At 41.4% G+C, this 26,868-nt stretch overlaps 1 protein-coding gene across 2 annotated transcripts in view; it reads right to left on the reverse strand.

The window, feature by feature from the left end:
* Positions 1–26,868, reverse strand: part of STK11IP (serine/threonine kinase 11 interacting protein) — a 35,276-nt gene extending 8,408 nt beyond the window's left edge. Inside the window, exons 1-16 of one of the 2 annotated variants that reach the window (XM_020792096.3) lie at positions 26,735–26,842; positions 26,218–26,280; positions 26,053–26,116; positions 24,449–24,651; positions 18,381–18,455; positions 16,832–16,927; positions 10,783–10,890; positions 10,435–10,506; positions 6,335–6,464; positions 6,112–6,215; positions 5,529–5,618; positions 3,915–3,956; positions 3,438–3,608; positions 2,538–2,619; positions 2,118–2,447; positions 1,415–1,605 (exon numbers count right to left, since the gene is read on the reverse strand). In XM_020792096.3, coding sequence (XP_020647755.3) covers positions 1,415–1,605; positions 2,118–2,447; positions 2,538–2,619; positions 3,438–3,608; positions 3,915–3,956; positions 5,529–5,618; positions 6,112–6,215; positions 6,335–6,464; positions 10,435–10,506; positions 10,783–10,890; positions 16,832–16,927; positions 18,381–18,455; positions 24,449–24,651; positions 26,053–26,116; positions 26,218–26,280; positions 26,735–26,782 — 1,869 coding nt within the window. In that variant the 5' untranslated portion in view covers positions 26,783–26,842. Of the gene's footprint in view, positions 1–1,414; positions 1,606–2,117; positions 2,448–2,537; positions 2,620–3,437; positions 3,609–3,914; positions 3,957–5,528; positions 5,619–6,111; positions 6,216–6,334; positions 6,465–10,434; positions 10,507–10,782; positions 10,891–16,831; positions 16,928–18,380; positions 18,456–24,448; positions 24,652–26,052; positions 26,117–26,217; positions 26,281–26,734 lie in introns of both variants that reach the window. The other variant, XM_020792097.3, reaches the window with a different exon arrangement.

The following is a 26,868-nucleotide window of genomic DNA, read 5'->3' on the forward strand; positions in this document are numbered from 1 at the left end:
AACCGATTCTCACAAAACAACGATTTTCGGCCAGGTGATCAGCGGTTTCAAAATGGCCACCGGGTTAAAAAAAAATGGCTCCCCGCTCTTTTCTGGGATGGATTCCTCACTGCACGGGCAGCAAAAATGGCCACGCTATGGAGGATCTTCGCTGGACGGTGAGTTTCAAGCCCATAGGAATGTATTAATCGGGTTTTAATGAGTTTCTATGGGCTTTTTTATTTCGCATTACATTTTCGTTCTACAGCGAGGCACCACTGTATTTTACCTTGATTTACTATTAGAGATGGGGTGTTCGTATACGAATATTCCTGCACAGGAGGAAATAACTCATTATTTCGCCGCTGCCACCAGCTCTGCAGACCTTTCCTATTGCGCTGTTCTCCACAATGGATTAGCCACTCTGTGACCTAGCAGAGAGGCTTGTCATCCTACCTCCTGCCAGGAGTGGCCAATCCACTGCGGAGAACGGCACGATCGGAAGGCTCTGTGGAGCCAGCAGCAGCAGCGAAATCATGAGTGGACAGTCCAGCCCCATGGGGCCTGACCCTTGTTACTTCCACCTGTGGGGAGGATATTGATATTCATATATGAATACCCCCATCTCTATTTACCATGTGTTCTTTTCTGTATTTTATCATGATGTTAATATTTTAAAGTAACATGCACTGAGGTGAGAACAGGCAGTGTCTCATGCCTCAACTACATCTGCTATGAAAAAACTACAATGGGTTACACCCTCCCTCCCAACATGCAAAAGCACCAGGAAAGCACAGATGCATGCATACTAAAGACCCTTTTATGAAGGTGATTATATTCCAAGCAACCCTTCTGCAAATGAGCCAGTCTTCTCCTCAGCTGGATGAACAGTGAGTATTGGGCAGAACCCAGAACTATATTCACAGCCAGAAAACTGTATTCTCTGCACCTTCTGCAGAGTACAGGTGCTCAAACTTTGGAATAATCTCAAGGTAAGCAAGAAAAGCCCCAGCATTAAGATGGGCACCAAGGGGTCATACATTGCTAAGGTCATGTTGCATATTAGGAGTGGAAGGATGAATCAGGCAGCAGACCTGTTGACACAAAACTTCATTTGCTGGACAGGATTTCCAAAAACCATCAAGTACTCTGAATGGTCCTGTCACCCATAGAATCAAGTACACACGAATTTCGTAAGCCAAATCCCTTTGGGCAGAGTCTGCTAAAACCTTTACACTACAGTTAGGCGAAGGGTGGGTAGTATTGTTGGATTCACACTAGCCTCGCCAATGGTGAGGCTTGATGGAAACAGTAGTTCACTGACATCCAGATGGCTAGAGATTCTTCCCTTCTGGATTACGCAGGGAGGAATTGCATTGCATAGTATGCACATTGCTAAAAATCCATTCCCTCGTGCGGAGCAATTGCAACTCACCATCCTTTTCCAGGGTATCTCTGAGGTCTCTACTTTCTGAAGGCTTTGCAGCTCCAGCCTGTGCAGAATCCTGGCTGCTTTCAGCTCTACCTCCATCACATGCTGAGCAGTGACCCGCAGGAAGATCCAGTCTGGTTCTGGGTCACCATCACCTTCTATCTGGCTTACCAACACTGGCTGGCAGAGGTCCACTGCCAACACAAATACAAGTATTAATCTTTGCTGGCTTCTGTCTGTAGAGTTCTGGCAACTATGATGGTTCATCCTGCAAAGCCTTTTTTCATTAATATGCAACTTTTGTAACTAGTGAAGCTGCTTACAAACATGGCTGCTCCTGCCCAATACCCTCACCCACATGAAAGGAGAAGAAGCTCCACTGAGTTTTGGCATCACTTCTCTGTCTATCTTAGGCCGCTGTGAACCAAAAGTGGCCCTATCCAATGCATAGCTCAAGCCCCTGAAGCACAAAGTGGTTGAGGAACGGACAGTACTTGGCAGGTACTCAGGAAAAGCACAAGACAGGACAGAATAGAAATAAGCCAAAAGCAAGCCGTAATGCAAAGTACTATCAACAGCTCCCACAATGGAGACAACTGGAACCATCTTTGAGACCCTCTGTTCTAACTTCCCGTAGGCTCTGCATGCCCATCGCCTTTTAATAACCTAAAGAAATGGAAAGTGGCCTAGGAGCAGCAGCATTTACCTTCCAGTTTTTCTTCCTGCTCTTTGTCTTCATTAGCTGCCAAGCCATCTGCTTCTACTTTTGCCTTGAGACTTTCCACCACTGGCCGAGTCTGTGGCAGTTCCAGCTCTTTTCTTCCTGCAGCATCCGAAACATCCTGCTCCGTCTCTGCGCTCTTGCTATGATCAGAAGACCCACCTGAGCTGCCTATTGTGGGGCTGCCAGAGCGGGTGATGAGCCTTGCCTCTCCATCTGCTTCCAGGTGTTGTGTATACTGGAGCCAACGTGCACCAAAGCGGTCCCGGAAGCTGTCCATACGCTCCATCTCTGCCTGATGCTGCCGAACTATACCTATCGAATGAGGAAACCCCCATAAGGTCTGGAAACAATCTCATACACATCCAGTCTCACGTAATGATTCGATTGTAATTTCAGTCTCACCTGCTGAGAGGGGCAATGTTCTGTTCTCATGTTCTGTATCACTGGGCTCTGAAATGCCAGCTCTGCGCACTTTGACTTTTCCCTGAGACAGAGACAAGCTGTAAGTGAAGGCTAGAGGGTGACTCTCCCAGGTTCTTCAGAAACAAGTTATAGTGACAGTGTCCTTATTGCTTCACACTTCTGGAAAGCAGGCCAAGACTCATTCAAGGTTGTCACCAGAAAGAAAACAGTATCTTCTCCCCATCTTTATCACTTTTAAAAACAATGGAGCAAGTTGTTGCAATGCTGCATAATTTACTAGATTACCATTAGAGATCTTATTCCACACTGACTGAAATTGTGTTCCACATGTTACGCTGTATAAGGCTGATGATGTCATCAGGCTGCATCAATTATTTTGGAAACAGAACATTTATGACTCCCTCCCCAACCCCTGAAGGTCCAAAGGCTCCTGTGCAATCGCTTTTGTTGTCAAGCTGCTGTTGGGGATGCAGGACTTTCAGGGATGGGAATGTTTAATGATTGAAAATCATGGTTTTACTGGCAGTGGTCTTCAGTCATGAAAGAACTCCCCCCCCCCAAATCCAGATGGCCTCCAACAGCTTCCTGACAGCCAAACGGATTCCACAGGAGCCTCAAGATCTTTTCTGGAGGGGCTGGAATCTGAAATGTTTCTGAAAAATCTGTGTGGGTGATATCATCAGCCTGATCCAGCACAGCCTACAGAGAAGGACTTCAGTCACACAGCACTCCCCTTGAAGTACAAAGAAAAAACATAATCTGACACATTGATGTAAAAAAGTGGCCTGCAAGTCACTCATGTAAGTATATAGCCTCTTTTCCACTCCTCCTGCCCATGCATGCTCCAAACCCTGAATACTCATCCAGGAACAGGACTACCTTAGTTCTCTTCCGAGGAGGAAGTCTAGCAGATTTGCTCTCTCCAGGGGATTGACTCTCACTTTGGTCTGCAGCACAAGAACTTTCCAACACGCTACGGTCTGTCAGGGCCCTCTCTGAGGCTGGCGTGTAGAGTGGCTGAGCAAATGTGTGATCCAGTTTTGAATAATGCTGAAAGATAGGATGAGGCTTAAAGAGGTAAGGTGGCTCATTTGAGGGTTTTACTCCACTCCCAGAAAACCCCTTTAAAGAGGTAGCTAGCAATGCTATTTCAGCGGTTTTACAAAGGAGGAAGGAAATTCAAGGGAATTAGCTAGTCATTTTCCTAAGTGAACAAATGTATGGCTAGCTTTCTAAATGTGTCAGATTACACTAGCACACATTTAGGATGAGAATATTTCCACCACTTCTGAATCTATTTCTTAACATCAGAATACCTGAAAATCAGCACTAATATATACTTCCTATTTAACTCACCCGCAGGTCAGAGGCAGACAGTGGCTCTTCATCCAGAAGGAACTGGTGTTAGAACAAAACATAATTAGTAATGCACTGCTACTCCCATCTCCATATTATTTCAGCAAAAAGCCTGTCAAACCATTTACTGTACCAAAATTGAAGACAGAATTCCTAGTCAGAACTGGAAAACCAAGCTCTCGTGCTTGTCCAACAGATAGAGTATTTTTCTACTCTTGTAAATGAGACCCTATAACATAGAGATACTCAGCACAAAAGCAGGTGAGAGCTCATCATCTACATTTCTTGACTACAACAAGAAACAGACAAACTCCTATGAGGATAAATCCACTGGCCTAGGTAAAACCACTCCTTAAATATCCCACCTACTATGAAAACTCTATTAAGGTTGTTATACACTGGGTGTGACTTAACAGCACATAAAAGCATGTGCCATCAAGTTGATTATGACAAACAGTGGTCCTTTCCAGGGTCTTCTAGGTAGAGAGTATTCAGAAGTGGTTTACTATTCCCTTCTTCTGGGGGTGCTCTGGGACTATGCAGCTTGCCCAAGGCAGGTTCTTCCACCTGGAGGCACAGGGGAACACTGAGCTTTATCCCAGCAGCCAGATTCCAACTCACTGAGATATTCAGGCAGGTAATGACACCTAACAACAAAAAGCAAATTCCTATGTTCCTAGCCCCTTCCTTTGGGTTGGGGAAGTAGAACCCTGTAGCCATGAGAATCTACAGTGTTATGGATGAGTGGCAGAGCCTAAGCTTTGAATTCAGAAGGCCCCAGATTCAATTCTTGGCATTCTCAGATAAGGGAAGGAAGAACTCTTGTTTGAAATCCTGGACAGCTGCTAACACTCAGTGGTTGAAATCCTGTTGTATAGCTATGTGGGCATAATGTTACACATGTGAAAGCTACAACAGCAGCAGGGCAGAAGTATTAACCAAGGAACACTTTCCACAATGGAAACCAAGTGACAGAGTGCACAAATGAATTGCACAGTCTGCATTACCTCGGAATAACGTCTGGCAAAGTTATGTCTGCATAACTTTACATTATGTGGCAACAAACTGGATTCTAGTCAGTGGTGACAAGACTGAGCTAGATTGATCAAGGGTCTGACTCAATGTAAGGCAGCTTCTTATGTTCCTATGAATCTTGCCACTCTATATTGATAAACCAAATCTGCTGCTGCACTTCTGTCCTTTGATCATTCTATCTGACACAAAAACATAAGCCCATTTTTCATCATGTTGGAGATGAGGAGACAATTGTACCCTTTGGAATGGATGCATGTCCCACAGAGCTATAAAAATTTTGCTGCTTCTGAATGGTGAAAAAATGAAGTCCTGTTTTCTTTTATGACACTATTTTTAAAAGCCTTTATGAGACTTTTATGAGTAATAAACAGTAACCTATGGAGATGGACAACATCTCAAAGGAAGAAAAGAACATTTTGGCAGAAGTATATGGTGGAATAACCCACTGTAACATAGACACGACTTGCTTCCAATGTGGAGTATTTAAACTCAGCATACTGCTGGACAATGTTGATTGTTAGAGACCATAACATCCTATTAGAGCTCTGATAATTGATACAACAGAATATATATACTCACATTGCAGGAAACAGCCCTGGGAGACAAGTGCTTCATGGTATCGGGGCGATGATTCTGATGGAACCATAAAGGATTACCCTCCAGATCCAACTGGAGAAAATGAACAAATAAATTCCACAGAATAAAACAACAGCATCACTAATTTACAAAATCTTGCCTGTCTTTTCCCATTAGCCTCCCACAGTATTGTATGTTGGAAAACAAAACTAAAAATCTCTCTTATCTTCCTCTAAAGACCATCAAATGGCATTCACAGTTCTACCCCATCCCTATTATCCTCAAATAACCCAGTAAGATAAGGCGGGCAGAGGACTGCTGACTGGCCTGTGGTAATCCAGCAAGTTCCCTGGATGACTGGTATCCCATGTCTTGGTTGAACACTCTGACCACATTCAGCCTGAATGCCATCCATCTAGAAGATAGTGAATTCAATGCCATTTAGGGTGCCACGCTTAGTGCCACTGTAATAGAGATAGTCAACAACTGTGGGCCAGAACCCTCCTCCCAGCTCCTTACTATATTCAGTCTTACACAGACTCTGCCTTATTCATCTGCCCAGACTCTAATTAGATTGGTTACTCACTTTTCTCAGGTTGTGTAGCAAGGACAGTGGTGCTAAAATGGCATGTTCCAGCAGCAAATTATAGGCAACATCCAAATGCTGAAGGCTGGAAAGCTGTTCTACACCTACAGAATAGGAAGCAATATAAGACCAGGACCCTTTCCCCAGACAACAATATAATGCTTCCAATCCAGTCTGATCCCGAGATATTCTGTTTCTAGAATATCTTCCATTACGGTCTTACCATTAATGTTATCAAGCTGGTTGTATCGTAGAATCAGAGTCACTAGTTTAGCTCGACTGTGTAGCCCAAGATTAGGAATTTTAGATAAGAAATTATAGCCCATATTTAAGTATTCCAGCTCTGTCAGCACCTGTCCAGAGAAAACAGCAAACCTCAGCATTGCACATCCATAGTATCCATATCTAACTGCAGAACTATATTATAGAGCTTGAGAAAGTTATTTTTGTATTACAACTCCCAGAATCCTCCACCTAGAATGGCCAGGCTGGCTGGGTAATTCTGGGAGTCCCAGTTCAAAAATAACTTTTCCAAAGTCTTCTTGATTCATACACTTGCCCTCTCTCCCATGCCACCCCCTCCTTAAAAACACCCTACGTGTTCCAACACAATTGTAGCAGACCATAACAACAGAGTCTGCAACAAACACCCTGGTACATGACAGCAGAAAGATTAGAGCTCTTTGCATAGAGTTTATCTTAAGATGTTCAGAAAAATCTGCCAGTGTTGCACATGACACAAACTCAGTCCTTGCCCAGACAAGCATATGACATTCACATGAGGCATTTGGAAGTAAAAACTGCAGTAATGTCACAGCAAGACAAAGCTAGTACCCAGGGAGGGCTAGCTATTAATTTCACAAAGGAAGAGCCTCCCAATTGAGAAGTATTTAATGCAGTGGTTAATTTAGCTGCTTGTAATTGCACTTTTATCTGAAGTTCCTGATAGAAAGGTAGAATATTTTAAGCATAAACAAAGCATTCCTCTTGTTATAGTTCAAGCTGCTTCATTTTGAAAGGGTTGTAGAATGCTCAGGAAAATGTGGTAGCATTCCAAAGTTCCTCATCATGTACAGAAACACCTAATATAGGAAATTTTATTTCATCTGAGTTGTTTCTATTTTGTTCATAATTGTTTCAAAAAAAGTCTTCTTGTCTGAAGGTGACCTAGTGCTAAATTAGTATAGCAGTGCTAGTGATAAGGTGATAATGGTGATCTAGTGCTAATCCTATATATGTGAAAAAAAATCAGAGGATGATCCAGGAGAAAGAACATGGCAAGAGTTTCCCCCAACTGCCTTCTGCACTAAAACCTCACCCACAGAAACATCACTTGTTTCTACAAAAATTAACCAATAAATAATACAGTAAAAACTTCATTTAAATCATTTCGGCTTTTAAAAAGAGGAAAATCCCCAGAGGCACAGAAAAAAAACCACACTGGGAACAAAAAGGGCTGGACTGATTTGAATCAGCCTTTCTATCATGTAACCAGGGGGAAAAAAAATCTTCAAATGGATCTGGACTATAACTGCAGCAAAATCCCATGGTATTTGATCATGTGGTCACAGCCTCAGTCTGGTTTGCTTTTCACTTATTGGGAAATGCTCTTAGCCACCCCAACTCTACCCTCACACACATACAGCATCAGTATTATCATAGAAAGTTTAGAGTACATGCTATGCTAGCCAGGGCTGATGAAGGTTACAATACAACATCTGGAAGGTCAACCCTACTCTAAGAGACGGACTTGTTTCCTACGATCAATTACCACTTTTGCAAAATCAGCTGGCAGCTATTTTCAGGATTATGTTTCGTTAGCTGCACTTGATACAAAGGTTAAAACTCTTCCTAGCATAATTATCAATGGATTTTTTAAGATCAGCAATCTGTTTTTGGCAGCAATAATTTCAGGAGCATGTTAGTAAGCAAAACTGCTAGTTGTTGTGGGTTTTTCGGGCTCTTCGGCCATGTTCTGAAGGTTGTTCTTCCTGACGTTTTGCCAATCTCTGTGGCCGGCATCTTCAGAGGACTGGAGTAGGAATTCTGTCCATGCTCTGTTGCTGTTTGTTGGATAGTTGAGTATTTATAGCTGTGGGAACACCTTTTGTCCTTTTCAGGAGATAGGGTGATCAGCGTGTTTTTGTTGTGATGGGGGGGGGGAGATTATCTGTCACTGTGATTGATGGGTGTTGTTAGCTGGTCTTTTTTGTGCAATGATCCCTGGTCCTTGTGGCTGGGTAGAGTTCATTGACCTTTTGCAGGCTGTCTTTCAGTATTGGGAGCCTGGCCATGTTTAGTTTTAGGCCTTCTTTTTTGTTGAAGTTCCGTTGATGTTTATGGATTTCAATGGCTTCCCTGTGCAGTCTAACATAATGATTGCTGGTGTTGTCCAGTACTTCAGTATTTTTAAATAGAATTTCATGTCTAGCTTGTTTTAGGGCATGTTCAGCTACTGCTGATTTTCCGGTTGTTTTAGTCTGCAGTGTCTCTCATGTTCTTTGATTCTGGTGTGAATGCTGCGTTTTGTGGTTCCAATATATACCTGTCCACAACTGCAAGGTATCCGGTATACTCCTGCAGTGGTGAGGGGGTCCCTTTTGTCCTTTGCTGACCTTAACATTTGTTGTATTTTTGTGATGGGTCTGAATACTGTTTGTAGGTTGTGTTTTTTGAAAAATTTCCCCATGTGGTCCATGACCCATTTGATGTATGGCAGAAATTATTTGTGGGTGGCTGTTTTTCTTCTTCAGTTTGGTGTTGTTTTCTTGGTTTGATGGCTCTTTTGATTTCATTCTTGGAATAGCCATTCACCTGTAGGGCCCAATTCAGATGGTTGAGTTCAGTGCTGAGAAACTGAGCTTCACAGTTCCGATTTGCACGGTCTACCAGTGTTTTGATTATGCCTCTTTTCTGTCATGGGTGGTGGTTGGAGTTTTTGTGTAGGTACCGGTCTGTGTGGGTGGTTTTTTTGTAGACCTTGTGTCCCAATAGGATGTCAGTTTTGCGTATGACCATGACTTCTAAGAACGGGAGTTGTCCCTCTATTTCTTTTTCCATGGTGAATTGAATATTTGGGTGGATGCTGTTTAGATGGTTTAGAAATTCTTCCAGTTTTTCTTCACTTTGGTTCCAAATTGCGAAGGTGTCATCCATGTATCAAAACCAGATTGTGGGTGTGAAGGGTGCCGAAGCCAGGGCCTGTTTTTGAAAATGTTCCACGTAAAAGTTGGCTATTTCTGGGCTGAGGGGGCTCCCCAATGTCCACCCCATCTGACTGTTCATAGAACTCGTTATCCCACTGAAAGTAGCTGGTCGTTAGGCAGTGTTGGAAAAGGGCCTTCATGTCTTCTGGAAAGATCTGCTGGAGGAGTGTCAGAGTGTCCTTTATCGGTACCTTGGTGAATAGGGATACTACATCAAAGCTAATCAGTCTGTCCCCAGGCTTGAGTTTTAGGGTGCTGATCTTTCTTATGAAATGTCCTGAGTCTTTGATGTAGGATGAGGTTTGTCCAATGTGGGTCTGTAGGAGGATGGCTAGATATTTAGCTGATTTGTATGTCGGGGAGCTGATGGCATTTACAATGGGCCTGAGTGGGATTGAGTCTTTGTGGATTTTGGGAAGTCCATATAATCTTGGTGGGAGAGCTTCTGTCTTGCAGCTTTGTTGAAGGACATTGGGGCGCAGGGAGGAACTCCTGATCAGCACGTTTGTTTGTTTTGCGATTTTGTTGGTTGGGTACCATTTCAATTTTCTGTAGATGGTGGGGTCTAGAAGTTCCCTGATTTTGTCCTTGTATTCTTCTGTTTCCATTATTATTGTGGCATTGCCTTTGTCTGCTGGCAGAATGATGATGTCCGGATCTGAGTTTAGGCACTTGATCGCATTTCTTTCCTTTCCTGTTATGTTGCTTTTTGGGGGGTTTGCTTTTTGTAGGATCCTTGTCACTTCACCTCTTATTTCTTCTGCTTTTTGTTCTGGAAGATGATACAATGCTGATTCCATGTTGGCAATGAAACTGCTAGTCTTTCCCTAGAATGCCAACTGCAGATATATTCCTGTGCAAGAGCAAAATGCCACAGATTCAAATCAGAAGTGGCATTCATTGATCCCCATCGCAGCCTGTCTATGACGTCACTGGAACAAAATGTTTCCAAATGAAAGAAATTCTTCTCTCGTGCAAACTGGATCCTACAGGAGTCTACAAGATGATTTGAGCACAGTGAGCTGGGTCAGTGACAGGAGAAGGGAGGAAAAGCCAGTTTGTTTATGGGCCATAATTAATCAAAAGAGTGGCACTAAGGTTTGTGCCAGATACTTACTGTCAGGTAGTGCTCACAGTCCTGGATGAGATTATGACTAAGATCCAGAGCCCTCAGGGCATTCAGTAATTGCTTATAAGAAACAAGAAAGGATAAGAGGTTAGGAATGACAACTGGGTCAAAGCCACAAAATGTACAGTCCCCGGGGGCAGTTCATGAATTATGGCATAACCCAGAAGCTCAAGTCCTTATTCAAATTATTAGAAGAGCAAAAATGAACAGCTTTAAGTTCCAACACAAAAAAACCCAATTTGCTAAAAACAAACATACAATTACCCTCTATTAGTGTTTTAGAAAGAAGAATTCTGTTCTCCTTTCCTACTACACCTCTCCCTTCTTCCAACATACCAATGATTCATCCAAGCTGGCAATGAAATTATAGCTGAAGTTCACTGTCTGTAATTCCAGCCAAGGAAGTGCAGTACTGAGGTCTCCTCCACATGCAGAGAAGATCTCCTGCAAGAATAATTATTTATATTTATTATATTCATACTCTGACTTTCCACTACTAAGGTGGCTTACAACCATAAAACATAACAAAAGCAGTAAAAACAGACTCAGCCATGAAATCATTAAAACAATTAAAATAAAAGTCTACAAAAAGTTAAAATCACCCCCAATAAATTAAATATTCTTATTTGCCAGCTTTAGAATATTTGTCTTCACAACCTTCCTAAAAAGAGCAAGAATGGACACTTTTCACAACTCTGGAGGGAGTGCATCCCTCAGTGTGGGAGCCATGCAAGAGAAAGGCCCAGTGCCTGTCAAGTGTGCTCCTGCACACTTGGTATTCTCAAGAGGGCCTTTCCTGATGACCCTAGTCTCCAGATAGGTCCCTAATAAGATTCATGCTACTTTACGTAGCTAGACCCAAGGCTGTTTAAGGTGTTGAAGCTTAAAAGCAGCACTCTGTACTGTGCCCTATAAATGGCTACCCACCAGAGTAAATCTATCAGTACAAGAAAATATGGTCTCAGTACCACACACCAGTCACCAGTCTAGCTATTTTGTACTATACCAACTAAAGATCACAGACCCTCTTCAAGGACATCCATAGCACATTTCAGTAGTCAACATGCAAGGTAATTAAAGGCACGGATGACCGTTGCCTAGTCAGGTTGAATGAATAAAGGTCACGGCTGCGGTGCTGCGGGAATTGTGCAAAGGTACTCCTTGTTCCTATTGCCACTGGAAATCCAGGCATAGTGCAGGATCAGGGAGTATTTCTAGACTATGAATACGACCTGTCAGAGAAGTACAACCTCTTCTAGAACTGGCTGAATATGAATCTCTCGAGTCCAGCTTTCTACTCACCAGCAGTACCTTCATCTTCTCATATTTAATTTCAGCTTGCCCAACCCGATCCAGCCCATTATCAAGCTTAAGCAGCATTCAAGGGTCCTGCTTGATTCCTTGGTGTTAGGTGATGAAGAGCAGCAGAGCTGGGTATCATCACCTTATTGGTAGCACCTCACTCCAAAGTTTTGAATGATCTCTATCAGTTGTTTCATACAAATATCAAATACAGGGTATAAGTCAAAGCTCTGAGGAACAACATATGCCAAAGGCGATGGTGTTGAGCAGCACTCACTGTTCCAAACACCCTGCCCACATCCTCAGGGCTTACAAGCTGAAAAAAATGTCAGCTAAGGGGAAAAGCAGTTGCCAAAGTTTAATCAACTTGATTTCTTCAAATACTGCAGTCCAAATCAGAACAAATCAAATGTGCTTGGCCTACAAACACATTGCAAAATGCTTATAGCGAACAACTGAATGTTCCAGAACACCTCTCTAATGTTTTCATGAAGAATTTCAAAGTGGATTTGATTTAAATCAAACCGGCCACAGGGTTCATCAAGTCTAGTCACCTGTCAAAGCAAGTAATCCCTACTTACAGCATCCCTGACAGGGAGTCATCCAAATTCTGTTTAAGCACATCCATGGTTTGGACTGCCCTACGAGGCAGTCCATTCTATTGTCAAACAGTTCTCATTGTTAGGAGGTTCTTCCTAATATTAAGTTGAAATTTCTGTTCTATAATCTATTACTTGGGGTCCTTCCCTCTGGAGCTGTAAAAATAAGTTCACTCCATCTTCCACATGACAGCTCTTGAAATATTTGAAGACAGCTATCATACTACTTTTCAGTCCAACTTTTTCAACTGCTCCTCATAGCACTTGGTTTCCAAGACTTTTATCATCCTGGTCACTCGTCTTCAGACACTTTCCAACCTCTCAGTAACCTTTTTTTAGACTATGTTACCCAGAACTGGAAACAGTATTGCAGGTGATGTTATTACTCCTCTTGATTTGGAGACTATACTTCTGTTAATACAGCAGAGTTTCACATTAGCTTTGCTGCTGCTGCTGCATCACACTACTTGTGATCTACAGTACTAAGACACCCCAGATTTTTTTACATGCCCTCTTTTCAAGCCAACTGTTTCTCATCCTATATTTGTGCATCTGATTTTTCCTACCTAAATGCAGAAATTTACTTTTTTTCCCTACTGAAAATCATTTTGTTTGGTCCATTTCTGCAGTCTGTTAAAATCTTCCTGAATCATTTATTCTATCTTCTGAAACATTACCCACACCTCCCAATTTAGCATCATGTGCACATTTAACGAGCATCTCATCCAGATGCCCATGCAAATCACTTATGAAAATGTTACCACAGGGCCTAAGACACCCCACTTGGCACTTCTTTTCAGGACAATGAGTATCTACAGGAAAGCACTCTTTAGGTATGACCTGTCAACCAGCTACAAACAGTAGCATCACCTAAACCACATTTCACCAACTTGGCCATAAGAATATCAGAAGAAGCTTTGTCAAAACCCTTGCTGGAATAATGATACATTGTATTTACAGCATTCCTTTCACCAACTATGCTTGTCCTCTAAAAAAAGGAGAAGCTTAGTATCACATAACTTGCTTTTAGTAAAACCATGCTGGGTCTTAAGCATCCATGTTCTTTTCTAAATGTCTTCAACTGACTATCTAATTAACTGTTCTAGGATATTTCCTGGTACTGTATTGATGTCAAACTGATCACTCTATAGTTGGCCAAATAATCTGTCTTCTCTTTCGCAAAAAGGGGAAATTACATTTGCTCTCTTCCAGTCTTCAAGGACCTTACCTGTTCTCCAAAAGTTCTCAAAGATAATGGACAGAAGTTCTGCCACTACACCCACAGCTTCCTTTAGTACTTCTGGATGCAGCTCATCTGGCCCTGGAGATGTGAACCCAGTTAAAGCAGCTAGATTCCTTGCACAATTCAGAAAAACACTACTGGGCTGCTTTGCTTGCATGTGATGAAAGCAGAGACATAAGCTTTCTTAACTGTCCCTTCTGCTACAGCCTACCTTTTCAGATGGCAGTTCTCAAAAAAGTAACTTTTATTAGTCTGTTTTGATATGTTTAACAACACCAAAGTAAAGAACTGTTAAATTTGAAGAGTTGTGGCACATAAAAGATGAGCAGATTTATTTCAGACTGAGTTTTCATGGCTTAGAATTCATTCAGCAGACACATAGAGACAAATATTTAGCTATACAACCATACTGATACCAGGAAAGGTCCCAGAACGAATAATTAGATAGTCTGCAAGCACTTAGGAAAGAACACTGTAATCACCCTGAACAGCTCACAAAATGTCACTATGCTGCAAGCAGCATACAAACTAGAAACCACTGAATAGAGAATCCAGTTAACAAGTCTGCGTTTTAATAGATTGCAGCCACTCTGCACTCCAGCCTGCTGTACCATGGAATAACCTAGTAGATGAGGCTGGGTGAGGCAACAGTTGAAATCCTGCTGCTTATAATAGTAAATCAGTAGAGATTTGGTGAGTCATCTTCTTCATAAACTCCACTGATTCAAACAGGCCTACTTTAGTTGCAACTTACTTTAGTATGGTAATTCACAACTAGAGTAGGCCCATTTGAATCAACTGAACTCATAGAGGTGTTGACTCACAAAATCCTCACTGATCCAGTGTGACTTACTATACTAAGCAAGAGGATTTCAGCCAATAAAGAATAAGATCAAACTGAATACAAGGTGGACAAGTAGGAGTCCTAAATGTGCCTCTTAGCATCTTGTCTTCAGAGTTGCCAACTCATGAAGTAGTTTGAAGCTGATAAAAGAGAAGTTTGACCCACAGCAATTAAGTAATGCCTATCTTCCTATCTTACCATGCAACTGCACTCATTTCACACGCTAGCAAGGTGATGCTCAAAATCGTACAGGGTAGGCTTCAGCGGTATGTGGACCGAGAACTCCCAGAAGTACAAGCTGGATTTCGAGGGGGCAGAGGAACTCGAGACTAAATTGCTAACATGCACTGGATTATGGAGAAAGCCAGAGAGTTCCAGAAAAACATCTACTTCTGCTTCATTGACTACACAAAAGCTTTGACTGTGTGGACCACAGCAAACTATGGCAAGTTCTTAAAGAAATGGGAGTGACTGATCACCTTATCTGCCCTGAGAAATCTATGTGTGGGACAGAAAGCAACAGTTAGAACTGGATATGGAAGAACTGATTGGTTCAAAATTGGGAAAGGAGTACGACAAGGCTGTATATTGTCTCCCGGCTTATTTAACTTCTACGCAGAATACATCATGCAAAAGGCCAGACTAGAAGAATCCCAAACCAGAATTAAGACTGCCGGAAAAAATATCAACAACCTCCGATACACAGATGATACCATTCTGATGGCAGAAAGTGAGGAGGATTTAAAGAACCTCTTAATGAGGGTGAAAGAGGAGAGCGCAAAAAATGGACCAAAGCTCAACATAAAAAAAGTGCTAAAATCATGGCCACTGGCCCCATCATCTCCTGGCAAATAGAAGGGGAAGATATGGAGGCAGTGACAGATTTTACTTTCTTGGGCTCCATTATCACTGCAGATGGTGACAGCAGCCATGAAATTAAAAGACGTCAGCTTCTTGGGAAGAAAGCGATGACAAACCTAGACAGCATCTTAAAAAGCAGAGACATCACCTTGCAGACAAAGGTCCGCATAGTCCAAGCTATGGTTTTTCCAGTAGCGATGTATGGAAGTGAGAGCTGGATCATAAAGAAGGCTGCCCGCCGAAGAATTGATGCTTTTGAATTGTGGTGCTGGAGAGTCCCTTGGACTGCAAGGAGAACAAACCTATCCATTCTAAAGGAAATCAATCCTGAGTGCTCACTGGAAGGACAGATCCTGAAGCTGAGGATACTCCAATACTTTAGCCATCTCATGAGAAGACTCCTTGGAAAAGACCCAGATGTTGGGAAAGTGTGAGGGCAGGAGGAGAAGGGGATGACAGAGGATGAGATGGTTGGACAGTGTCATCAAAGCTACCAACATGATTTTGACCCAACTCTGGGAGGCAGTGGAAGACAGGAGGGCCTGGCGTGCTCTGGTCCATGGGGTCATGAAGAGTCGGACACAACTTAACAACCAAACAACAACAACAATCTTCCTATCTCCATGATCTGAAAACAGAGTTTGTTTTAACAGGTAATGCTTGCTTATCAAGCACAGACACAACAGCAAGCCAGCTGACAATGGCTCTGATATTTTGCATATGAAATTTCAGTTCTCAGTTTTTGCTTTAACTACTACTAATGCAAGTTTAGCACCAGTGCATAGTATCTCTTAAACCATTACTTTCTTGGCTCAGGACCAGTGACCAATCGATCATGAGCATTTTCACTTGAAATAGAACAAGTTTCACATCAAACATTTCTTCAGACTTCTCTTCCTCTAAAGGAGCCTTCCTTTGCCATGTCCAAGCACACAGTCTGCAAAATCATGACATTCTATCTGCTTGGTGGCTTGACCACTCAACCAGGTTGCAAGGCAAAGCACACACTTCTAATTGCCAGACCACTGTCTTCAGAAAACAATATCCCTCAGTGAATACCTGGAAGCCATCATGTCTCCCTGCAGGACTGAGTCTGTGTTTTCATGTGGCATTCACTGCATGAATCTTCTCTTTAAAGTGTTTAAAAACAAGAAGACAGACAGATGCCCCCCCCCAAAAAAACAACACTATGAAGAAGACGTGGGCTGAGGGAGCAGGTAATATGAATCACTTAATCTTCTCTTCAAGTACTACATTTTGTTATCAAAAACTGAATACTTTTAGTAAGGAAAAAAAAAAGGCCAGAGGGGAAGGAAGTTAAATGTACCCTCTTCACCACATGTGAAATTCTGCCCCCTCCCACCTATAGCATCTCTTAACTATTTGGTGCAAGAAAGCAAAACCTTTGGGGAAATGATCATACTGATGAGCATCATGTTTAGTTTGCATTTATGAGATATACAATAAAAAATTCAGATTAAACCACTCTGTCTTTCAGCAAACAGAGAAAGCAATGTAATATATCTCCCAATTCACCTTCAAGGAGTTCACACATTTGGAACAGGTCAAAGCCTCCAACTGGGAATAGACAAACCGCAGACCCCGGAGACAGTGCAAAGGAACACACTTCAGCTAAGGAAAAGAAAAACACATGTTAAAAAGAAAAAGCATGCTCACACAGCGATAATGCTCTTCTCCAGAGGACAGTATACATTTTCTAACATCTCACTGTCCCCTCAAGAGACTATTCCATATATTCTTTATCATTACCTGAACTTCCTTCACTATCTTGCAGCAGTGGGATAAAAATTTGGTCCTGTGATCTTTCAGATTTGCTCAAAACTGTAACAGTAACTTCTTCCACATCCAAGATTTTATACTGTACACAATCATTTTTGTTTAAAACTCTCCTCCCAGGACATATAATTAGGGATGGGATTTTCAGAATTAAAAGACTCCCAATCCCATTATTCAATAGGACTCCTAGGCTGAATTTGGAATTGGGAGTCCTTAAACCTGCAGCTGGTAGAGCATTCCCCTCACCTCCCTGCTCCTCCAAACCATTAAAAAATTGCCTCACTACACTTGCGGGAGTTGCAAGAATTCCCCTCAACTAGCAAAGATGCATGGGGGAACAAGTTCTGATGGAGGTTGCCTCTGTTGTTTCGTAATGGCTCAAAGAAGCACCATGGGATGGCCATGGGTGGGGGCTGCTCTACCGCCTCCTAGTTTGAGGCTCCAGATCCCATAATCCAGCTGGGGGCAAGGGTTCCCACCAAATCATAGGACCAGGAATCCTTTAATTATAAGAACCTCTCCATAATTTTTATGTCTATACTGACCTCAGATAAGGCATTTCTAAACAGTGATGTGGTTCTTCCCTTTCTTGTTTTACTCTGCATAATCAACCACAATACTCTGTACTTTGAATTTCTCATTAAATGACTGAATTATTCTAGCATCTGCATTTTATGCCTTTTAAATTACTTAGTCTTTACTCATTCCCCTTAGTGCTTCTTCCTTATCACTTTCTTGATTCAAGAAGTTCCTAGCACCCTTGCAATAAAACCCACTTTGACAAGCTGCCTGTGTTACAATCCAAAATTCTATGTAGCAGAACAGAGAGTACATTGCATTGTACAATCAGCATTTGCAAAAAACAATTTTAAGTTTATTTAACATACTACTGTATATTCTTCATCTTAAGCAAACTTGTGTGAGCCATCTGACTTTTATTATATGGCTATGCTCCTGCTGTTCTTTCAACCAAATTCCCACGTACTGACATTTATAAGCACTCTCAACATATTCGTTTTTGATCTTTAACCATAGTTCCTGGCTGCTTGCCCTTTATCAACTACAATGAAACTGATTTTTTTTTCTGCATATTAGATTTAGAGTAGATTGTAGGCAGCAAGGATTGGTTAATTAGCATGAAAATTCCTAGTTACAGAATTTCCAAATTTCTACTCTAGTTTGATCCACTAGTACAGTTTCTCCTTGTGGAGCCATCATTAACAACAGACCAAGCTATCATTTATCTGTTCTATTCCTAAGGACTCCCACATTAATGCTTCAGACTTGCCTCTAGACGTCGCAAAGATTTGAAGGGCGAAATCTTCACATCTGCTGGCAGAGCATAATCAGGAACATGAATGAGCTAAAAGATGAAGAAGACAGTCAGGCACTAGCAATAAGACTCACCATTACAAATTCATCCTATCACTGATATGCTATCCCCATCTTTTGGTAAAGATCCATGAAGCCAGGCTAATCCCATGTGCTTTATTTGCTGCAAAATACGGTATTCCTCAAGATAAGCCATCCAATCTGCAAAACCTACAAATGAAAGAAGCCTGTACTCCACTTAGTAGCATGTGCTATTCATACAACTTCTAGAGTTCCAATACTAATGAGATGCCTCATGCTAAGTAATAGTTGCACATACCAGAAGCTAGTTTCATCAAGTCTTTGCTTCTGCATGGAAGTTATGCTATCTGGAGTAGTACCCAGATAAGCAACTCATTCTGTGCTCACATGCTACTCTTGTGCAGTATCCCCAAACATACGTAGTTGGCCTTCAACCAGCAGAAATCCTACCTAGCACGGCCAATGACCAGAGATTCTACCAGCTGTTGTTCGAGAATATCTAGGGTCCCAAATTTGTGAATTATTGTTCCCAATATATTCCCTTGTAGTTCCAATTACTTTTATCCAGACAATGGACACATGCCCAGTCTAACATGATGTGTCTATATGATTCAAGGAGGTTCAGATGCAATGTTTTAAGGCAGCAGTGGAAGAAGGCACACTAGGATTTACTGGTAGATCTCTAGGCACTTCAGCTCATCAGTAAAAGTTTTCAAATACCAATGGCTGAAAAAAAATGACAAAAAACCCTAAATAGCATATAGCCTAAATTGCAAATAGCCTAATGCCGAGGGAGGCCTGAAAGGAAAAAACAAGAAACCAGGCCTTCTCGGCAGTGGCTCCTTGTCTTTGGAATAGCCTCCCTCCTGAGATTTGCATGGCCCCTTCCCTGGGCATCTTCAAATGCCAACTGAAAACCTGGCTGTTCAAGCAAGCCTTTCCTCCATCCACCGTCTGATTTTGTTTTTTGTGCCTTCTTCCATCTGGATCATTGTGATTTTAGTAATATGTTATGATTTTAAACTGTATTTAGATTTGATATGTTGTTACCCGCCCAGAGTAGTCGGCACGACTAGATGGGCGGGCTATAAATGTAACAAACAAACAAACAAACAAATAAATAAAATATAGACCTAAACGAGTCTCTAAATGAGACTGCTGAAATCAAGAATGCCTACACTAGACTTGGTTCTTCTCTAATCTCATTTCAAAAGGAAGAAGTATAAATACCATACACAATGCTCAGGGGGAGTTGGTGTCCTTTGTTCCTGGAAGGTGGCAGCTACTGAAGCCAATACTGGACAGAGTTAGAAGCAACAAACTGTATGTTACCTGTTGCTGCTTCATTTTTTTTTCTTCTTTGCCTATCTCACAACCATAATCACACAGAGTTTAAGGCTGTGAACTCAGTAGGAAGGAAAAGAGGTTGGAACCCTGATCCTCTGCCTGGGATAAGACAGGCAGAAGTGGGTTGATTAGGTATAGACTGAGCCTGAGGTAAGGCAGTGTCCAATAGCCATAGTGAACTAGCCGTCACTAAGAGTGCCCTGAACTCCAGAGTAATGGAATTAAATAAATTTATAATGCAATTGTATTGGTCTAGTAAAAGCTTCACACAACTGATTCTAACCAAGGAGTAGCAACATTATTCTTTATTCTCTCACCAGTTACCCAATACTGTTTGCTTTACTGCAGGAATATTCAATTTATATCAAACGTGAATGCAATCTAGTCCCATACATACTGTGAATTGCAAGAACTGAGCTAACTGTTGATGTGGGCTTTGTGCCCAAATTGTTAGCCAAAATCCACATTAAAAAGCATAACAGAACAAACCAAGTGATTGCACTAGTGGAGCACATCATAGTGGCAGGTTTAAATACATACTCTCACCAACTACGTATAGGTAGGCACAAGACAAAAAACTAGAAGGGCACAAAGTCATTCAGAAGCTGACACATGACAGTGCAGGCTAGGTGGAGACTAAAAAAAACAGAAATGTCCACTGAAATGTGAAACAAATTTAAGTTGCAATCTTAGACATCCTTTGCTGAAAAATTCATTTAATGAAGGCAAATATTTTCTGATGCAGGGAGGATTTTGGCAACTGCTAGGCTGATGAAGAAGGGTTTTTTAATATACTTTCAATATGTTTCAAATCTTATTTTACTATGATAATCTGAATTGAACTTTAATACGTATTATAGTTTCCTGGACTTTTAAAACTATACCTCTTTTTAACTCTTTTGTAAGTCACCTTGTACTGGAAGAGAAGCAAGCCAAAAATTAAATAAGAAATTTACTTCCAAGCAGATATATACAGGACTGCACTGTGGGGCTATACATGTCTCAGGGTAAAGAATCTATGACTAGATATACTTATGGAGCTACATAAAATATTAGATATGATTGAGGTAGAACAAAAAGTGGAATACAGTCCAGAAAAGCTTAGGTCAATTCAACTACTTAGTTGTAAAGATGCCGTAGGATTCTTTACTGTTTTTGCTACAACAAACACAGCTACCTCCTTGAAAAAAAAAATCTGAAGAGGATGTGTTATTCAACTGTAGACTGTTCTCCAGTTACAAATATCTGAGAGATTACACTAGATTAATAAAGTGGAAAAAAACATGCAATGAAAGTACATCATGATAAACTGGCATGAGGGCTTTAGATACCAATCACAAGATCTGGACCCTAATGTGAATTCCATGCCTGACAGATACCATCATTCTTCCTCCAGTTTTGACAGGACAACCAATCACACCAATAAGCCTCTTCAAATACATTCCAGACACCCGTAGCACACTTATCTAGCCAGCCTTCCTGGCTGATGTCATGCAGATACTATCTACCTGGTCACAGATCTGAAGCAGTGTTCAATATGCAGATGTCTGTGTCCTCACGGAGCATGATTTGGGGATAAGATTGCACTGGCAGCTTTTGTGAAAAGGCTTCAAGAAACCCTCATCTCCCACATTTAAAGGTTAACTAAGGACTGAGGCTCTGCAAACTTCAGCACAAACATCCTTCCCAAGTGAAGAGATTTTTGCACTACCAAAAGCAAACACCAGAAAAGCCCACAGCTACTTTAACTTAGATAACTAAAATTGGCAAGTACACTCCAATCCATATCTGTGTGTCATCCCTGCTCTGGCTAAATGTCTCATGACCAGCAGAGTAAATAGAACTAACAGAAATATTCTGAACAGTGTCCCTAAGGAAAGATAAGATATGATGAAAAAGAAAAGCCAAAGGGCTAAGCCCAACCGTTAATGCCAATTATAGCAAACTCATTCAATGAACAGAGTATGTTTGGCACCAATACACATATGACACCATTACATCCTTCGCCCTTCTTTGCCACCTCAGATTCTGCTGGTTAACATTTATCTACCTTGCTACCTGGTATGCCTACTTAGCAATTATAACGAAAGCTACAATGCACACATCTATTTTTCAAGGGTTGAATATGGTAAGGTAAAGGCTCCCCTTGACATTTAGTCCACTTGTGTCCGACTCTAGGGGGCGATGCTCATCCCCATTTCTAAGCCATAGAGCCAGCATTTGTCCAAAGTACAGTTTGTACTGTAGGGTAAGATATCATCTGTAGTCACGTGGACAGCGCAACTAGACACGAAACACTGTTACCTTCCCATCATGACGGTACCTATTTATCTACTCGCACTTGCATGCTTTCGAACTGCTAGGCTGGCAGGAGCTGGGACAGGTGACAGGAGCTCACTCCATCGCGTGAATTTGATCTTACGCCTGGTCTTCCGACCTTGCAGCACAGAGGCGTCTGCAGTTTAACCGCAGCAACATCACGTCCCTGAATATGGTACCAGCTTAATTTTGGGTGGGCTCTTCCAGACTTATTGTCTTTGTCTAAACTTGGTCCTTCTGAATGCCACACATTCTCGTCTTAGAACAAAGTATAAAACTCTGTCCCCTAACATCCTACAACCCCAAACCACAATAACCGTACATTTCTGTAGACCTCTTACGGACAGCCTTTTGTCATCCTGCCAAGGCAAGACCAGGTGACTCATGTATACTGTAGGGTAAGATATCATCAGATTTCACAAAATGTAGAATGGTAACACCTCCAATTTTACCACCACTCCAGAAGAAATAGTGTTGGGATTATGGAGGAAATCCCTAATAAACAGGAGGGTTATGCTAAGGCAGTTGTAGAATTCTGGTACTCTAAAAAACTGCTGGTACTGGTAAATGGCTGTGGCAGTGGTGTATGTTCTTCACTGTGCCTCCTCGACAGGTTCAGGGCTTTATAATCTATAGAGCCCTTCCAGTTCTGCAGTTTTAAGATCATTCTTATATATGAAACACCCCTCCCACAATTCTTGACTATTTGCAATGTTTGATGGGACTTGCAAAATGAGAGAAATTGAGAGACAGAAATGCCCATTCCTGTCTCTACCAAGAGCCAATATTTAATAAAGAAGAGTTCCCTATCCTTCCCTGATGGTCCCTCATTCTGCTCTGTTACTACTCCCTGTCAAAAAACACAAACTGAAGAAGGAAATATACAGTTAAATTGTCAGAATAAATCTGAATCTAAACTACTTAACTACTTAGTTCCCATAACTGACAAAGAAAAAAAAACCAACACCCCACCCACCGTAAAATGTGTGGTTCAGATCTGCAGAATGCCAAATCAAGATTTCTATCCTCTTGCATCAACTTCAGGTATCAGCCAAATTATTATTCACTTTACCTTTCTCTACTACCACATTTCTCTTCAGTTATTTTACGGCCAAGTTACTGATCATTCATGAATAACAACTCCAGCACATCCTAAATTTCCCAATCTGTTTTTTGTCTGCTTTGACAGATGGCATGGATATACATTTACAGCCAAGAGGAAGCAAATGCCTTTACCAATCTTCCACCACCCCCTCAGCCTTATGCCAGTCAACCCTGGCTGAATATATTGTTGCCTACACCCTAGTTTCCACACAACAGAGTAGAGAACTCTTAAGACATTTTGTTTTTTCATTGGGACTGTCAGTACCCTGCATACTTTTCATTAAATAAATCCACGGAGACAATCTAATACACTCCTGATTAGAGCTGTACTTAATGCTGCTAAATTCATTAAGCAGATCATCACACACACCACTGGCTGATATTTAGAGTAGATGCTTCTACTGCACGAAATTGCAGGGTTGTCTGACCCAGAAAGAGAAAAATGTCAGGTAATGTCTATTAGGTTTTACCACCAGAAAAAAAGTTGTGATTAAAAAACTCTACTACAGTAATAATGCTAAAGATTAACTGTTAATAGGATTCTACAGAAAGAGGCTGTAGATAAGTGGTCAATCATATACTTTCCACACATTACAATACAGATTTAGTGCAAAGTGCCTCCACTGGCAAGTATATTACATAGCATCCTTTTCTGAAAGTTTTATAGAATTGATGCCAGCTAAGGCGGGACTAAAAGGATGCACAGTCTAATTTAGGTTACGGTACGAATGAACAATTTGTGATCCTTTATATATTGCTGGACTGCAGCCTCTAATACCTTTAAGTATTCACCACAAGTTAATAGCAGCTGAAGCTCAACCTCTGGAAAGCAATAAGTAGCTGGACATCACTGTTCTAAGGACAGCTTTACATTATAACTGGGTGTTTTTTTACAATCCAAAGCAAGAGTGTAGCTGTCAGTGATTTTTAGTGTACAGTTGTATCAACTTTAACTATGCATCATTGATACTTCTCAATATCATCTTCTAGTCAGATTTTCTAATTAATGACATTTCTCAAAATTCAACAAGGAATGTAAATAATTTTTTTTAAGTAGCCTCATTCATTTTTGACATAGCAAATTCTACCCTTCTAGGAAGAGATTACAAACCAGCATCTCATTCATTTATCAGCACGACCCCAGCTTCCTCACTCCTAAGGCATAGCTATCTTTCTCAAACCCCTTGCTTTCCCAGAGAGCCACTGCTCAGAACCCTGTACTCCAGTACACACCTTCAGTGAGAGAGTCTTTTGCAAAACATCAAAAAGGAACTGGGCTTGAAGGATAGCAGATGTTTCAGTAGGGTGTGACGAGAGTGCAATGAAACCATGATTCTGGTTTCGTGGCAACAGATGCTGCTCAAAGATTTGAGTGAGAGTCTGTAGTGTGGAGGTGAACAAGGTCAAGGTGCTAGTACCATCTAGAATCAAATCTCCTGAACAAAACAAAAAGGAGAAACATTAGCAGATCTACAATATATGCACTTTTCACTGTGAAGAAAGCTCTGATTGTACTGTTTAAGCCTGCTAAGATGGCATCCTGTTCCGACGGAAAAAGTTGACCAATCCCAGTCAAACAGACTGAATTGGCTCAAAAAAATTTAACAGGTTTAGCTTTCAAATAATTTTTTAAAAACAAAAACAATAAAAATCAAGCTTTTGACAAGGAAAACACATCCTATCATCTTCAAGATTACAAATGGCTGTTTGTAATCTTGAAGATGACAGGATGTTTTTTCCTTGTCGAAAGTCTGATTTTTATTGTTTTTATTTTAAAAAGTTTAACTTGGAAGCTAAGCCTGTGAGGGTTTTTTTGTGCCAATTGAGTCTGTTTGATTGAAACTGGTCAGGTTTCGCTGTGATGCTCCAATAATAGGTTTTCATCCTATTCCCATCTTTACAGGCAAAGGAATATAGGTCACCATAATTTCTGTCGAGGTTATTCAGAACACAGAGCCTAGACTCCTACTAAGGTTCTATTCTAGCATAAGTGAACTTGTATTAAGTCACTGTAGCAAACTGCTGTTGATTAACAAGATGTCAGTCACCTGACAGGTGGATAACAGGCATATGACCAGGCACATGACTAACATTTTATTGACTAGCCACTATTTGCTACCATGACTTACATGCCTTCATTCATTTTGGAATAAAATCTCAATAGGATTCTGGCCAATATCAGTTCTGTAGCCTTCACTCATACCTGTACTATGCAGCATCACAACTGCTGCCTATGTCCTGAGGGTTATGTTCAGTGGAGTTATATAGAAGGCTTCTCAAACTATTCTACATCTTTTTTCTCTAAAGAAGCTTGCAAATCCTCCAGTAGAAATCATTCTACACAAGAAACAATATAATGAAAAAACTTCTTCCTAGAGATGAAATTGTAATTTCCCTTCTTGAGCTGAAGTACTGTCCTCTTTTGGCAATAATCTCATGAGCAAGTACAAGAGTAAACAATATGGCTACTCTGAAGAGTGCCTCTTGATGGTTAGATAGAGAGAGAGAGAGACATGTTAAGGGACAGACAGACTTTGTTCAGCAGAAGAAATAAGCCGCCTAGAGTGGTCGTAAGACCAGATAGGCAGGATATAAAATAAATAAATAAAATTTATCAGAACATAACTGTGCAGCCCTATATTTAACTTCTGAAAGACCTTGGTCTGCCATTGCTGTAACAACTCATTAGAACAATGCACAGTGAGAAACTACTTGCACATACAAATATGCAGGCCCAATGTATAGCCATACTGGCTGCCATTTAGAGCAGAGCAAGTATGTCATTTCACACCCAAATAAACCTCAGGTTGAAGTCCTTCAAATCACCAGAGCCTCACCTGAATCCTGAAGTAATTTTGCTAAGCTCTGAAGCATTATTGCTTTGGGGGCTGCAGGTGCCATCTGCAAAGACAGAAAACAAACGGGGAAAATCACTGAGGAACTAGAGATCTCAATTTAAGTACATCAATATAATTTCTTAAAAGGAAATGTAGCTCACTCACCAATCTGAAATTTGTTAACGAGCACAGAGACCGGTCAACCACAGCTCCTGTTTGAGAGAGAGCCTGGACCCAAGGGGCAAAGATTTTATACTAACCAACCTACTAAAGGTAAAGACATTTACTTTCACTACCAGTATTCTGGAGCCGTGTTGCTCCATGCATCAGGGCCAAGGCAGGCACCTTTACAGCTGTTACAACGCTTACAACACAGGCACGTGATGTTGACTAAGTAAGACTGGCTAATACCTCTTATTTAAGAGAGCGGCCACTCCCACCCCCAACATCCCTTTCCCCCGCCTGCAAAGGGTCCTTGGAACTCCACCCAACAGGAGGGAAGCTCTACCAGCCTCAGGAAAGTTAGCGGAGCACACAGTTTTTGTTTCCTACAAGAAAGAGAAGCAGGAAAGAAAAGACGGCAAGCATATGACCTAGACCTAGGGAACGTTAGCTGGGAAGATATGAAGGGAGTAACCATGGCGACACTCGCTCAGTCTCTGAGACCAGACAATCCCTTTACCTGACTGGAACAAGAGAAACCGGCTCCCAGCAACAGCTTCCCGACCATAGACACAGACACCAACTCACGAATGCTTTATTCGCTTCCGCGTTACCATAGAGTCTCCACCAGAAAGGGAGATACTGTGGTAGAGG

This window comes from Pogona vitticeps, chromosome 1 (genome assembly GCF_051106095.1).
Source record: "Pogona vitticeps strain Pit_001003342236 chromosome 1, PviZW2.1, whole genome shotgun sequence".
Classification (NCBI taxonomy): domain Eukaryota; kingdom Metazoa; phylum Chordata; class Lepidosauria; order Squamata; family Agamidae; genus Pogona; species Pogona vitticeps.